General features: G+C 37.7%; 1 protein-coding gene across 1 annotated transcript in view; it reads left to right on the forward strand.

The window, feature by feature from the left end:
• The first annotated feature begins 2,455 nt into the window (after positions 1-2,455).
• LOC308686988 (periodic tryptophan protein 2 homolog) overlaps positions 2,456-13,651 on the forward strand; it is a 44,426-nt gene continuing 33,230 nt past the window's right edge. Inside the window, exons 1-11 of the mRNA XM_081359146.1 lie at positions 2,456-2,644; positions 2,863-2,975; positions 3,111-3,205; positions 6,327-6,426; positions 6,522-6,665; positions 6,940-7,075; positions 7,942-8,201; positions 10,451-10,594; positions 11,264-11,334; positions 11,424-11,560; positions 11,635-11,783. Of these exons, the coding sequence (XP_081215272.1) occupies positions 2,627-2,644; positions 2,863-2,975; positions 3,111-3,205; positions 6,327-6,426; positions 6,522-6,665; positions 6,940-7,075; positions 7,942-8,201; positions 10,451-10,594; positions 11,264-11,334; positions 11,424-11,560; positions 11,635-11,783 (1,367 nt within the window). The 5' untranslated portion in view covers positions 2,456-2,626. The remainder of the gene's footprint in view (positions 2,645-2,862; positions 2,976-3,110; positions 3,206-6,326; positions 6,427-6,521; positions 6,666-6,939; positions 7,076-7,941; positions 8,202-10,450; positions 10,595-11,263; positions 11,335-11,423; positions 11,561-11,634; positions 11,784-13,651) is intronic.

The raw sequence follows: 13,651 nt of genomic DNA on the forward strand, positions 1-13,651 counted from the left end.
GTCACGTTTTCTATTCAATTTGTGCCCTTATGTCTTGCAAAACAATTTTTAATCCTGCATTTACTTTTCATATGGTATTTTCATAGGCCTACAAGGTTATATTAATAAAAAAAAAATAATAACCTGCAACATGGGCTTTAACCATTTTGTAATGGTTTATTTACCGTGAGACACAAAAGGCGTTTTCTCCTACAGACCCATAATACACTAAAACACAACATAAATTCACAAAAGACATCAATTTTATTAGCTTGGTGTAATCAAAATCTTTAGAATCCATGTGTTGTTTGCAAGAAACAAATCCAAATTCAGCCCTTTATCCAGTGATCTTCATCTCCATTTCTCAGCAGAGACCGTAAACGTCAAAAATTGTAATCTTAGTTCAAATGGAACATTATGTAGCCTATTATTATGTACAGCTGTATACATCATTTAAATAAGCATGATATCTATTGTTTAATGCCCAGGTGATATGCACAATATAAAAATATAGAACTGTAAAATTAGGATGTGTAGTTGACATGCAGATAAGACGTCGGAGCGCAAATATGTGATTTCTCCTGTCCAACAACAACCAGGCCGTTATTTCCGGCGTGCCGATCGAGTCTGTCCCAAAAATACCTCTCAATGCACCCTCGTGGACTCGCGCCAAGGGCCCTATAGGTCTGCACTACATGACGTCACCAAAGTCCACAAGTCCGGAGTGTGCCATTTGGGACAGGGCCATTGGCTCTCGCATGCTTCGTCACAGATTGCGACATGCCGACTTTAAGTTGGTGTGCTACATTTGAAATGGAGAAGCGCGCGCGCCTTCACAGAGCGAACAGCGAACCGAAACCGGATTAACATTTTCATGGATTAATAACTTAAATTCTGCTCTGTAACGTTACCTCATACACAACTATTATATACTGCCAGAGGGGACTGCGACACATCGTCATGTGAACGACTTTTGGTACCGGTTTTGACATTTTCTCACTAAATAAATTATTGTGATTAACGTCTGTTGTTTTTCTTTATAATTGTAGTTACGTAACGTTAGTTTTAAGAAATTGTTAGGTTTAGGGGTAGGATTAGTGGCTCAAACTACCTTTTAATGCTAACGTTATATTGTTAATAAAACTGCCATTTCCCTACACACATGTCCATTACTTTTTATCCTTTTAATATTGTCTATAAAATGGGTATGTTTAGGTGTGGGAGTAGGGTTAAGGGATCTTACATTTATAATCTATAAAATGTTCTACTATGTTTTCATATTGCAGTTCCATAAATACTGTGAGCCAAAATGTTGAGAAAAATGAAGCTGTTTCCCTTTTATGCAGTACTCTGGGACTTTTTGCTGTTTAAATAATTTTAAAAAATGGTTAAATGCAAGTCTATTTTTCACTTTTTCTGTCTAGTAAACAGTAGTTAATGTCTTGAATCTAGTAGGTAAAATGTCTTGAATCTAGAACAGTATTACTTTTGTTGAGCTTACAATAAGGTAAATAAATACACTTGAGATGATGACAGGATGGTAAATTATGGCTTATTATGGCAAAAGAGCACTGCCTAATACGAGTCAGGAATGCTAACTTCAAGACATTTTGTCTCAAAATGCCAGTTTCCAATCTTATTTCAAGTTGGTGGTGACTTAAATCTAGAACAGTGTAACAATTATAGAACTAAAAAATAGTTAAATACACTTGAAACAAACAGGATGACTATAAAAAAATGCTACTTTTGAGGGGAAAATACTATTTTTGAGCATGACAAGCTTATTATGAGACACAAAACATCACAATACTAGTAAAATATAGCTAAAAATGAGTTTTCCCAGCTAATTTCAATATCACTCATATCTTTTAAGGCTTAAATATAATGTCTTATTTCAAGAAATCTTACCAAGAGAATTTTCACTTGTTCCATTGGCAGATTTTTTTGCTTATTGGAGTGGCCTTTTTTCCAGTGTTCATTTGCACTGACACTTCACATAATTGCTAGTAATGTGGTAAATCATGGTAAATCACGCTAGAAACATGATAAATCATAGTAAATAATACTTGAGTGTGGTGTATCAAGGTTAATCATGCTAGAATCATGGTAAATCATGCTAGAACATAGTAAATCATGGTAAACTATGCTAGAACAGGGTAAATCATGGTAAACCATGATAAATCATGACAAACTATGGTTAATCATGCTAGAATGTGTTATATCATGGTAAATCATGCTAGAACATGGTCTTTTCCATCTATGATGTCAGTGGTTACATGCTTGCTAAATAAAACTTGATGTCTTTTGATGCTTTTGTGCTTAAAGGCCTTAACTGCTTGAACCCCGATAAATGCTGCTTGCAGCTTTAATTATTATTATTATTGTGCAGAATGACTGGGATGAGGTGTGTGTGTGTGAGTGGGGGAGGGGGATTTAGTCTGTAAACCTATTTTCTGATTCACACTCCGGAGCAGAAGGTGGCGGAAATGCACCAATAAGCTGGATGCCAACCGCCGTAAAATAGCAAGAAGAAGAAGAAGAAGTGATCTTGAACACATGTGCGTTCATGTATTTAGAGGTTCTCACGTGTAGAATGATGGGTTTTTGATGCTTAATGGTTCATCCATAACGTTATATCTCAAAAAACATGAAGTTTGCATACAAGGTATGACAGACGCTATTTTATTCGTGATGTTCTTCCTGTGAATAATTGTATTGCTGTTCCTTATATATTTTTTAGTGAGATCTTGCCTGCCGGTTTACGATTGTTGATAAATATTTCATAATATATACTAAATAAATAAAAGCGACAATTAATTGTTTTTATTATGTGCATGCCTGAAAGAGAACGTTTGGACTGAACTTGTTTGCATTTCCTTCTAGTTTTCCAACTTATTAGGGACATTTTATCGCCACGGGAACCTGTCTTTCTCTAAAGATGGGAATTCTGTCATCAGTCCTGTCGGGAACCGCATCTCCGTCTTTGATATGAAAAAGTGAGTATTTCTATTTCATAACGTTGAAACAAACTGATTTCATAGCCCAGTCTAAGTGAGTTGAAAACACTCTCATTTACAAGCGAAAGTTATGCTGATTTCAGCTGAGGAATGTTATTTTTCGTATTTCTTCAGTAATCGATCAGAAACCTTACCAGTGTCCACCACAAAGAACATCACCTGTTTTGGAGTTTCTCCAGATGGGAATCTTGCCATACTTATAGATGAAGGTATTGGAAAGTCCACCATTCTCCATGCGTATTTTTTTCTGTCATGAACATGATTGTGTTCAAAACTTGTTCAAAAAAGTCCTTTTTGAAAATAATCCAAAATCATATTTGATCCTGAGAAATAAGAGTAAAGGTTATGAAACAAAGAAATTGTTTAACATAAAATGCTAATAAAATGTAATCTTGATGATTCTGCACCTTTTCTGTGTCAGTAATCAAGTTAGCAAAATTTTGACATCGACCATGTTATCTCTCAGATTTCCTTGCTTCCAAAGAATTACAAGGTTTTCGTAACATTTTCAGATCATGCTGAATAACATGGATCATCAGGTTTTAACACAAACTTGTGGCGTTCTTGCCGGCTCAATATGCTACTTAAAGGGTTAGTTCATCCAAAAATGAAAATTCTGTCATTAATTACTCACCCTCATGTCGTTCCAAACCCGTAAAATCTTCGTTCATCTTCGGAACACAAATGAAGATATTTTTGATATAATTTGAGAGCTTTGACAGCAACGTCATTGCAACTTTCAAGTCAAGTCATCTTTATTTATATAGCGCTTTTTAGAATACTGATTGTATCAAAGTTTGTTTTTTAGAAGAAAGTTGTGTCTTTGATGTTAGAAGAAAATTGCGTCATCATCCACCTTAAGTAAGGTAGATCAATAATATTGTTGAATATTAAATGTCCCCAACTAAGCAAGCCAAAAGCCAAGGCAACAGTTGCAAGGAACCAAAACTCCATCAAGGTGACAGAATGGAGAAAAAACCTTGGGAGAACCCAGGCTCTGTCAGGGGGCCAGTTCTCCTCTGGCCAACGAGCGAACAGTGTATGATTATGATCCAGGCAGCATTACAGGTCAGAAGTCAGTTTGGATCGGAACATTTAGAATATTATCCAGTTCCATCTGGTTGAAGATCGGAGTCATCACGCCGGTGTGGAGACGAGTTTGTTGAGGATCAGTGCAGATGGCTGTCGTGTCGATGAGGCCTTCACAGGGCTGATGAGGCTGGTACATCAGGGATGCGTTGTGGATGGGCCCAGGCGCAGGTCCACCTTCTGATCTGGATACGGCCCGGATCTGGCTGACTTAAAGGAGAACTCCGGTCAATTTTAACATTGAGCTCATTTTTTTGTACATTTGGAGTGCTGTCAATACAGAGAACAACGACAAAAATCAGTGTTGCCTACACCGAGTTATTCTATTTTTAAAATTTGCACCCTGTTGACTTCAATGGGGCAAGTACTAAACCTGCTTTTAGGCTCTTAACATCCTTGATGTGTCATTACAAGTGCACAGAAAATGTGAGTGATTCCTTCTGAGTGAACACGAGTGAGTCTGACTGCAGTAGATGTGAAAGATAAGTATAAAAATTATGTTATTTAAGCCAGCGCAAATACCTGTTTACATCCTGTTTTTCGGTTGAAGTCCAAAGTAGTCAATTGCCGAGTTCACGCGCATAGGTTTAAGTAAACCTCGGAATAAACAGAAAGACGAACATTAGCATAGATGCCATTCTTCTTATGATGTAACGAGTACAGGAAGTGTCCCTGGTTCTGGCTGACCTAATCTATGCAGCCTAATAATCATTTAACTGATTTGCATAATAGAAATGTATAATGTTCTATATGAATGCCAGGTAAAAGAGATGTGTTTTTAGTCTAGATTTAAACTGACAGAGTGTGTCTGCCTCCCGGACAATGTTAGGAAGCCTGTTCCAAAGTTTAGGTGCTAAATAGGAGAAGGATCTGCCGCCTGCAGCTGATTTCGATATTCTAGGTATTATCAACTGGCCGGAATTTTGAGATCGCAGTAGACGTGTAGGACTATAATGCATTAAGAGCTCGCTCAAGTACTGGGGTGCTAAACCATTTAGTGCTTTGTAAGTAATCAGCAATATTTTAAAATTTATACGATGTTTAATAGGCAGCCAATGCAGTGTTGACAGAACGGGGCTGATATGGTTATACTTTCTGGTTCTAGTGAGGACTCTAGCTGCTTTATTTTGGACCAACTTGACTTTGTTTATTATGCATGCAGGGCAACCACCCAGTAGAGCATTACAATAATCTAGCCATGAGGCCATGAACTGTTCCGCATTTTTCATTGAAAGCATATGTCGTCATTTAGATATATTTTTAAGATGGAAGAATGCGATTTTACAGATGCTAGAAACGTGGCTTTCAAATGAAAGATTGGTATCAGAGAGCACACCCAGGTTCCTAACCAACGACGAAGACTTGACAGAGCAGCTATTCAAGGCCCAGAAAGGTAGTTAAAACATCGTTAAAATAGTCCACGTAACTACAGTGGTTCAACCTTAATATTATGAAGCAATCTCTTCTCTTCCACATCATTCTCCTACATTGTTGACGTAGTGTAAACAGTGCAGCGCTTCTGGGTTCTACATTAGAACGTCAGCTCACTATTGGCCGACGCTGGTCATGTGTGTGATGCGTGTGATGCTGACGGAGGAGCTGGCTAGTAATGAGCCGACGTTCTGACATAGAACCCAGAAACGCTGCACTGTTTACACTACGCCAACCATGTAGGAGAATGACATGGAAGAGAAGAAATTGTTGAATAAAGTCGTTATTTTAGTTTTTTTTTTTAGTTTTTTTTTTGCGCACAAAAAGTTGATCTACTGTAGTCACATGGACTATTTTAACTATATCTTTACCATCTTTCTGGACCTTGAAAGTTGCAATGACGTTGCTGTCAATGGAGGGACAGAAAGCTCTCAGATTTCATCTAATCTTCATTATTTTTTTCCGGAGACGAACCAAGGTCTTACGGGTTTGAAACGTCATGAGGGTGAGTAATTACTGACATAATTTTCATTTTAGGCTGAACTAACCCTTTCAAGAAAAAGGGAGGTGTACCAAATACTAAGAAATAATGAAATGATTTCTAATATTTAGCTTTTCATTCAAATTATGATGCTAATAATATCATTTGTAAGGGAAAAACAATGTAATGAATGAGAAAATGGAACCATAGAACAAGCGTAATTTTGGACTCCAATGTCCAAGTTGGAAAAATGTGGCATTACAGCTTGTTGGTTATTTGTTATGCCAAGAAAGTTTTGAGTTTAACACCGTTTGATGAATGTGTTTCAGATGGAGCAGCCATACTGGTCAGCTTGGTCACTCGGGCAGTACTTTACCATCATCACTTCCATAATCCTGTTCACAGTGTGTCCTTCTCCCCTGATGGAAGGTCAGCTATTACACACCTGCACACCGCTTTTTATCTACACAATATGACTTTATGCATGAGTAGCTCTTATTTCATGTTCCTTTAATTTTTTATAGGAAATTTGTAATAACAAAGAAAAATGTGGCTCTAATGTATGATGCGCCTGGAAAAAACAGAGAGTTTAATGCATTTGCATTAGAAAAGAGTTATTATGGACCATTTGATGAGACGACTTGTATCGACTGGACGGATGATTCCAAGTGCGTGAAATATTTTTTTCTATATTCTTTCCTTTGATGTATGAATGCCGCCTCACAGCAGTCATTTTGTTACAGTGCGATTTATACTTTCTTTCTTTTATTTCAGTGCGATAACAAATATAAATCACATGTTTTGTGTTTGTCCGTTTTCACATACTGGTTTCCCACGGTATTTAGTAATGTGTTTGATATATAACACACTGCAAACAATTCTTGGACTGTATTTTACCACTATGTAACCAGTTACACTCTACTCTCCTTCTCTGATAACTAGGTGCTTTGCTGTTGGTAGCAAGGACATGACCACTTGGATCTTTGGAGCAGAAAGATGGGCGAATCTCATCTACTACTCGCTTGGGGGTCATAAGGACATCATAGTGGGCTGTTTCTTTGAGAAGGACAGCTTGGATGTAAGTTTGTAAAAAGTATCTGCTGCATTTGTGTAGCACATGGGTAAATCAACTAGCAGCCCTTTCTTTACTATTTAATCGGGTCAAGAGTATTTTGCAACGTATTGTTGTATATTAAACATGAAGAAGTCGTAATAGATTGTTAATTCATTGCATTTTTTCTTGCAGTTCTGCAACATTGCAATACTACAAAACTAGACTCTTCCCAAACAGAACCTACCAGTTGGTTTGGGAAGTGGTTCCATTTTAACCAAATTTTTGTTTTAAACATTTCTCTTTTCAGAAAATGTCATGTAATGTCAGTGTCTTTCAAAGTAATACTTTTTAATTTTATAAGCTACACATCATAACCATCCTCAATTGACCTGACCCACACAAGAAACCCTGGTGTACACTGTAAAAAAATATTTTTTGGAAAGTTGTAAATAAAACAGATTATTGGAGCGTGTTTTACAAGAAAATACTATTACTATACTATACAAAGATTCACATTTAATTAGATGTTACTTGGTGTTTCTTTGTAATTATTTGTGAAATTTAACTAACAATTAAGTGAAAATATTTTCTGCACCACATTTTTCAGTGTAGTATATCTTGTTCAGTTAATCCGCTCATTTGCTAGCTCTTTTAATAGGACTTGATCATTCTCAATATGGAGAATTGCATGTGGGAGGATTTCTCTTTCATTATCTATAATATTCAAAACTTTAGTTTATAACAAACCTAGTCTTTAAAAGCTTTCGTGTAGTGTTATGAGGGACTGAGTTTGAAAGGAACACTGAAATTACTTTGTTTTAGCTGTGCTCTAATGACATACCTGTGCTTAAATGTGGCACCTTTAAGCTGCTTTTCACTTGTTTTTACAGATGTACACAGTGAGCCAGGAGGGCACTTTGTGCGTATGGGAAAGTGACACTGAGCTCGAGGGCTTACGGAAGGGACCAAAATACTCTGAGAAAAAGAAGATGCAGGAGGAGAAAAAAAGCAGAGATGAGGTTGGGGAGGAAAAAGATGATGATGATGATATTGTGGAAATTGTAGGCGAGGATGATGTGATTAAAGGAAGTGCAGAAACACCCAAAGAGGTGGAAGGCATCAAAAATGTTCACTATTCACTGAGGAGCAAGTGAGTTTGTCAGTTTATCTCTCCCAAACTATCCTTATCTCTTCAATCTTTTGGTCAATTCTTAAGGCCTGTTCATACCAAGACGAATGTTATGCAAAAATAAGGTGCGAAAATCATTTTAATTTGAATGAACGGCAGTTAATGCACCTTTTAATACTAAAACAAACGATTTGCATGATGGAATTTTACAAAGAGGTGTTTTAATCTCAATTGCCAACTACTTGCAATAAGCCTGCTCAAAAAGTTGCTTAATGTTGCTAGATGACGTTATATGTTAAAGGAGAACTTGGTAGCTTTTTTAACTTAATAAAACTGTCTAGAAATCATTTGGATGGTTAAACAACCTGTTCTGGTGATATTGGTGACTTTCCCCGCTCCCCCCAGCGTTCCCAGGCGGAAAACCAACCTTGCAACTTGTTCACTACCGTCCCGGCAAGATAGAAATTGGAAGTCTCGTGAGAAGCGAAAGCGAGAACGAGAACGAGCGCGAAACACAAATTGGTTTACGGCAATTCGACATAAACACACACGCATATATGATGTATTACCAGATTACCCACCTCGGTAGACATAGCTCCACGCGATACAGTCGGCTTGCTCCGATCAAAACAAACGCACATGAGCAGCGGTAGAGAGGGGGAGGAGGCCGCCGCAAGTGAGTTTTTTACGACCGTGTTGTGAAATATACGCCCCACAGCTGTAGGGGGAGCTCGTGGGGAAAACATGCGACAACTAAAGGGAAAATCAGCGAAGAAGTGACTAGAGTTCGCTAGAGTTGCCGAGTTTGGCTTTAATTAGTATATGTGATTCGTATTTGTATTCTGCAATATTTTGAACAATGAACACATAAAGGCAATTATGACCAAACATAAGAAAATTTATAAAAAGGCGGGGGGAAATTAAAGGAGTCATAACCTAGTATTACCTTGGATACCTACTGCTGTATTATAGTCTTTCAGGCCCGTCTAAAAAAAATAAACACAGAGCTCCTCAGACCCTTATTTCTGAAGGCATTATTGTCTCGCGAGATCTGATGCGATATTTTGGCTGTCGTGGACGGTCATTTTAATAATGCAAATGAGGGGCGCGTTGATTGGTGGCAGGAGGGGGGTTGACACCGCAGGTAACGCTTTAGCATATCATTCCAAAATGACATCATGGCGCAAGTTATGAATGAACCCGACCTGGCCGCGATCGGCTTCCCGGCCAGTGTATAAGCGTTAGGCAATCAATATACAATAGCCGTATTCATGATGATCTCAGTCATTTGTTGTTTGCAAAGTAACGTTAGCAGCCATTCCCCATGTTTACCTCGAAGCTAATACTCCCGCTAGCATACAATAGCCGCATTAGCAGTTAGCTGCTGTTTGTTACACACAGTAGAGCAATAAAAACTCAGTCTTACCGTTTCAATTTCAGGCAAGTCTCTGATGGTTGGAATTGCACCTTTTTCCAAACAGAGCTTCGAGGCCAACTTTGCCTGATATTGCCCCAAATTTGTGTATGATTCCTGTGTGAACTGTTTAGCGCAGACTCCTAACGATAAGCCAATTGAAAGGGTTGTTGGGACAGCGTCATTAAAAATGAATTTCATTCACTGGTCCCCGATAGTTTGGTCCGTTTTTGGTAGAGAAAACACATTTACATGTTGTTTGTGGCAGTCAACTACAGAGCAACTCAGGTGTGTACTCGTTTCTCCATCTTTCTCGACTGAACTGAATATGAGGGGGAGAGGGGCGGGCTTCCCACGGCATAGGTTTGCGGTGTCCATATATGGTATATCCTGCCCCGTCATGACGTCAAGACGGGGCTGAAATCAAAATCTCGTATTTGAGTGCGCGTGCACGCGCGCTGGTTTATTTACCCTGAGGTAAACAAAGGCTTCACTTTTAAATATCGGCTTCCCGGCCAGTGTATAATCGTTAGGCAATCATAACATACATTGATTCTCGTGGAAAAGTGAAAATTGCAGGTTATGACTCCTTTAAAACTGATGTATTTTAGCATCTTGATGAGCATAACAAACCGCTTTCCTTGTGTACCACTGTTTCTGTGCTTCTGTAAGCACCACTACTGTCAAAGAGTGTTTATTCTGAACAGACAAATTACATGCGAAAACTGGGCTGAATTTTCATGTTGAACATTTGTGTTGGTCTGAACAGGCCTTTAAACTGATTGTAGAGCATGGAAAAAGCTCTCGTGTGTATAATAACATGCAAAGATGCGTTTCTAATATTGCATTTAAACAGACACTATTTTAACAAGGAAGGGGATTTCAACAATTTGACAGCGGCTGCCTTCCACAAGAAAACACACATTCTTGTGACCGGCTTTGCATCTGGAGCTTTCCACCTGCATGAGATGCCAGAATTTGACCTCATTCACTCACTCAGGTTTGCCATATTTCAAGTGAATATTTGTCAAATTATATTTCCAGTTGGGATGATGCAATTGCGGTTGAGCTCTCGATTTGAATTGTATTTTGGGCATATTTCAGTTATGATGCCCTTTTTACTTATATTTAGAAAAACAATGATATTTCAGCTAATGTTGTAAATTATTCAGGGAACCTTCTAACTTGGTATGTTACAAGAATATACATTTTAAAAATGAACAACAGAGCCCAAACTGTGCAGTTAATTTGCTGTTTATTTAACAACAAAATAATCAGCACAAACAAAAAAACTTCTGTGTGAATTACGATTGAAGTAAATCTTACATATTATGTGTCGCAGCTTTTTTTGAAGAGTTAAGAAAGTCTCTGAGGTTTTTTTGTGTGTGGGTGGTTCTTTAAAACCACACAATGTTATTGTGTGGAGCCTTACAAGGACATCTTAATAGAAAGCTGCATTTTGTTTAAAGTAAAAGATCTTGAGGTTTTAAGAATCTTTATATAAAAATTGCCTAAATGAAGGTCTCTGCATTTTTACCCAGCTTCAACCTCCAGTGTGTCTTGGATTTCGATTTATCTATCTTCAGTCTCAACCACTATTGTTTGTGACTACATTGCTGTGAATTTATTCCATGCTGTTTATTGAATTGTTTATTGAATTCACATCTAGTATTTCAGATCAGAGGATTTCTACCATTGCTATGAACCCCACTGGTGACTGGATTGGCTTTGGTTGTTCAGGTATTATTCTTACAACCAGGTCTTTTTCTTAAGAGCACAACAGTGTGCTATCCTTTGCTATAATTTCTTGCGTCTGTTCTATGTTAAAGGTCTGGGCCAGCTGCTGGTTTGGGAATGGCAGAGTGAGTCCTATGTTTTCAAACAGCAAGGACACTTCAACAACATGAACTCTTTGGCTTATTCACCTGATGGTCAGTATCTTGTTACTGGAGGGGATGATGGGAAGGTGAGTCTTCTAAAGATATGTTTTTATTGAGAGAATAAATAAGTGAGAGATTAAGTTAAACTGCTACTTTCCAGGTAAAAGTGTGGAACACCAACAGTAGCCTCTGTTTTGTGACGTTCACTGAACACTCCAGCAGTGTCACCAATGTTGCCTTCACTTCCAGTGGCTTTGTGGTGGTCAGCGCCTCACTAGATGGCACTGTCAGAGCATTTGACCTGCACAGGTATCATGTTGTTCATTTTGTGAAATGAATCATGTCTCTTGTAATCACTCAGTGTTTCAACTGCAGAAAGAAGTCAATAAACAGCTTATAAACGATGTCACATAACGCTACATTTACCTCAGGAAAGCCATTAAATGACCATAGCTCATAGGGGTGTGTGATATCACGATTTTTGAACGTGGACGATTAAAATGTCTCCGATCTGCTTTTGAAGAAATTAGGCATGTGCCGGTGTCACATTTTCATGCTGCGATTAATTGAGTGATCTTTTATCACGGTGTACGGTATTATCACGATATTTTAATTGCACATGAGAAATAGATGGATTGGGGGGGGGATGTAAAAAATAAAATAAAACTTGCATCACAAGGTGTAATTGTGATTGTCAAAACATTTGGTAAATAAACTGAATTTTATTACGTTTAGTGACAACATGTTACAATGATTACATGGTACAATGACTGGTATACTGTTTGTATTGCTTAACACAAATTTAACGATTTCAATTCAATACTTGGGATTTGATTTAAATCTTGATTCAATATTGACTAATTTTGGATAAATATTAGGAAGGCTTCAGTAGATAGCCCACGTTATTTTTTTCTCATGAAAAAAAAATCTCACATAATGCTATGTAAGCATATAGAGCCCTATCAGCTGATATTATTAAAGGTTACATATAACTAATTAAATCAAATATAATGTGATTTTCATTATAATAACAATTATGTAATGACACAAGTAAAAATATAATAAATATGTAAAAAAAAGTGCAGTGCACATATTTAGCAAAATACTCCTCTTTATCTATTTGTTTTAATCATCTAACATGCTGCTGGTCATTAAATGGTTTAAATGTAACGTTCTGTGACACAATTGTTCTCCTGTTTCATATCATAAGTACCCTGCTCTGTCTTGTTTGACGGTCTTCGTGTCCTCTTTGCTCCGCGATTTTTCTCTGCGTGAGAAAACGGATATGTGGCGTGAGTGTGTGAAGAGTCTCGTGCTGAATGCGTCGAGTTGGCAGCTCTGCTTTTAGAAGCGGGATTGATCCGGATAGATCGGCGGCGGCCATAGACTGTAGGCGGCGGCGTTCCTCCTTCCCTCATGCTGCTTCTCCATGTGAGGACTGTTTACATTAGACTAGAAGTGCGCACTGGCCGCATGCTAATACACGTGGCGATTGTTTACATCAGAGTGCGCACGTGTTTCGCGCAGCATATACGCAGTGTCTGTTTAAGCGGTTGATGGAAATAAGCTATAATGCGCGTTCTAAAAATCTAAATTCGGATCTATTATTTTTCACGGTATTTTGAAGTGCCCGCGATAACAATATCGTGCATATTCATTACCGCGATTTATCGCATTACCGAATACCGGCACAAGTCTAGAAGAAATATCGTAGTATATTAGCATGTGCTTTAAAGCCTTGCTGGTTAAACATTCAAAGGATTAGTTCACTTTTAAAAAAACTTTTGCTGATAATTTACTCACCCCCATGTCATCCAAGATGTCCATGTGAATTGGAGTAGAAAAGTTTATATATAAATGGTCTTCTGTAAAAAATTAATTGATTATTAAACAAACTTTATTTTTGGGTTTTGGCTAAAGAAAAATTTTCTGTAAAGAAATCATTATGGTGCATCACTGATAAACAAGTCCATCTTTGTTATTAGTCCCATGTTCGAAATTGAGTTGAATCCATTGTGAGTCAAAAGTAGACCAATCTTTAAGCGTCTGAGATACTCTCAGACTTTGTGAAAACAAAAATAACTTGCAGATAGATGCAGGTGAAACTCAAAAAAATCTGAATATCATGCAAAAGTTATAATTTTGATGATTATGGCTTACAGCTTATGAAAACCCCA

The sequence above is a fragment of the Scardinius erythrophthalmus genome, assembly GCF_964197995.2.
Source record: "Scardinius erythrophthalmus genome assembly, chromosome: 1".
NCBI lineage: Eukaryota > Metazoa > Chordata > Actinopteri > Cypriniformes > Leuciscidae > Scardinius > Scardinius erythrophthalmus.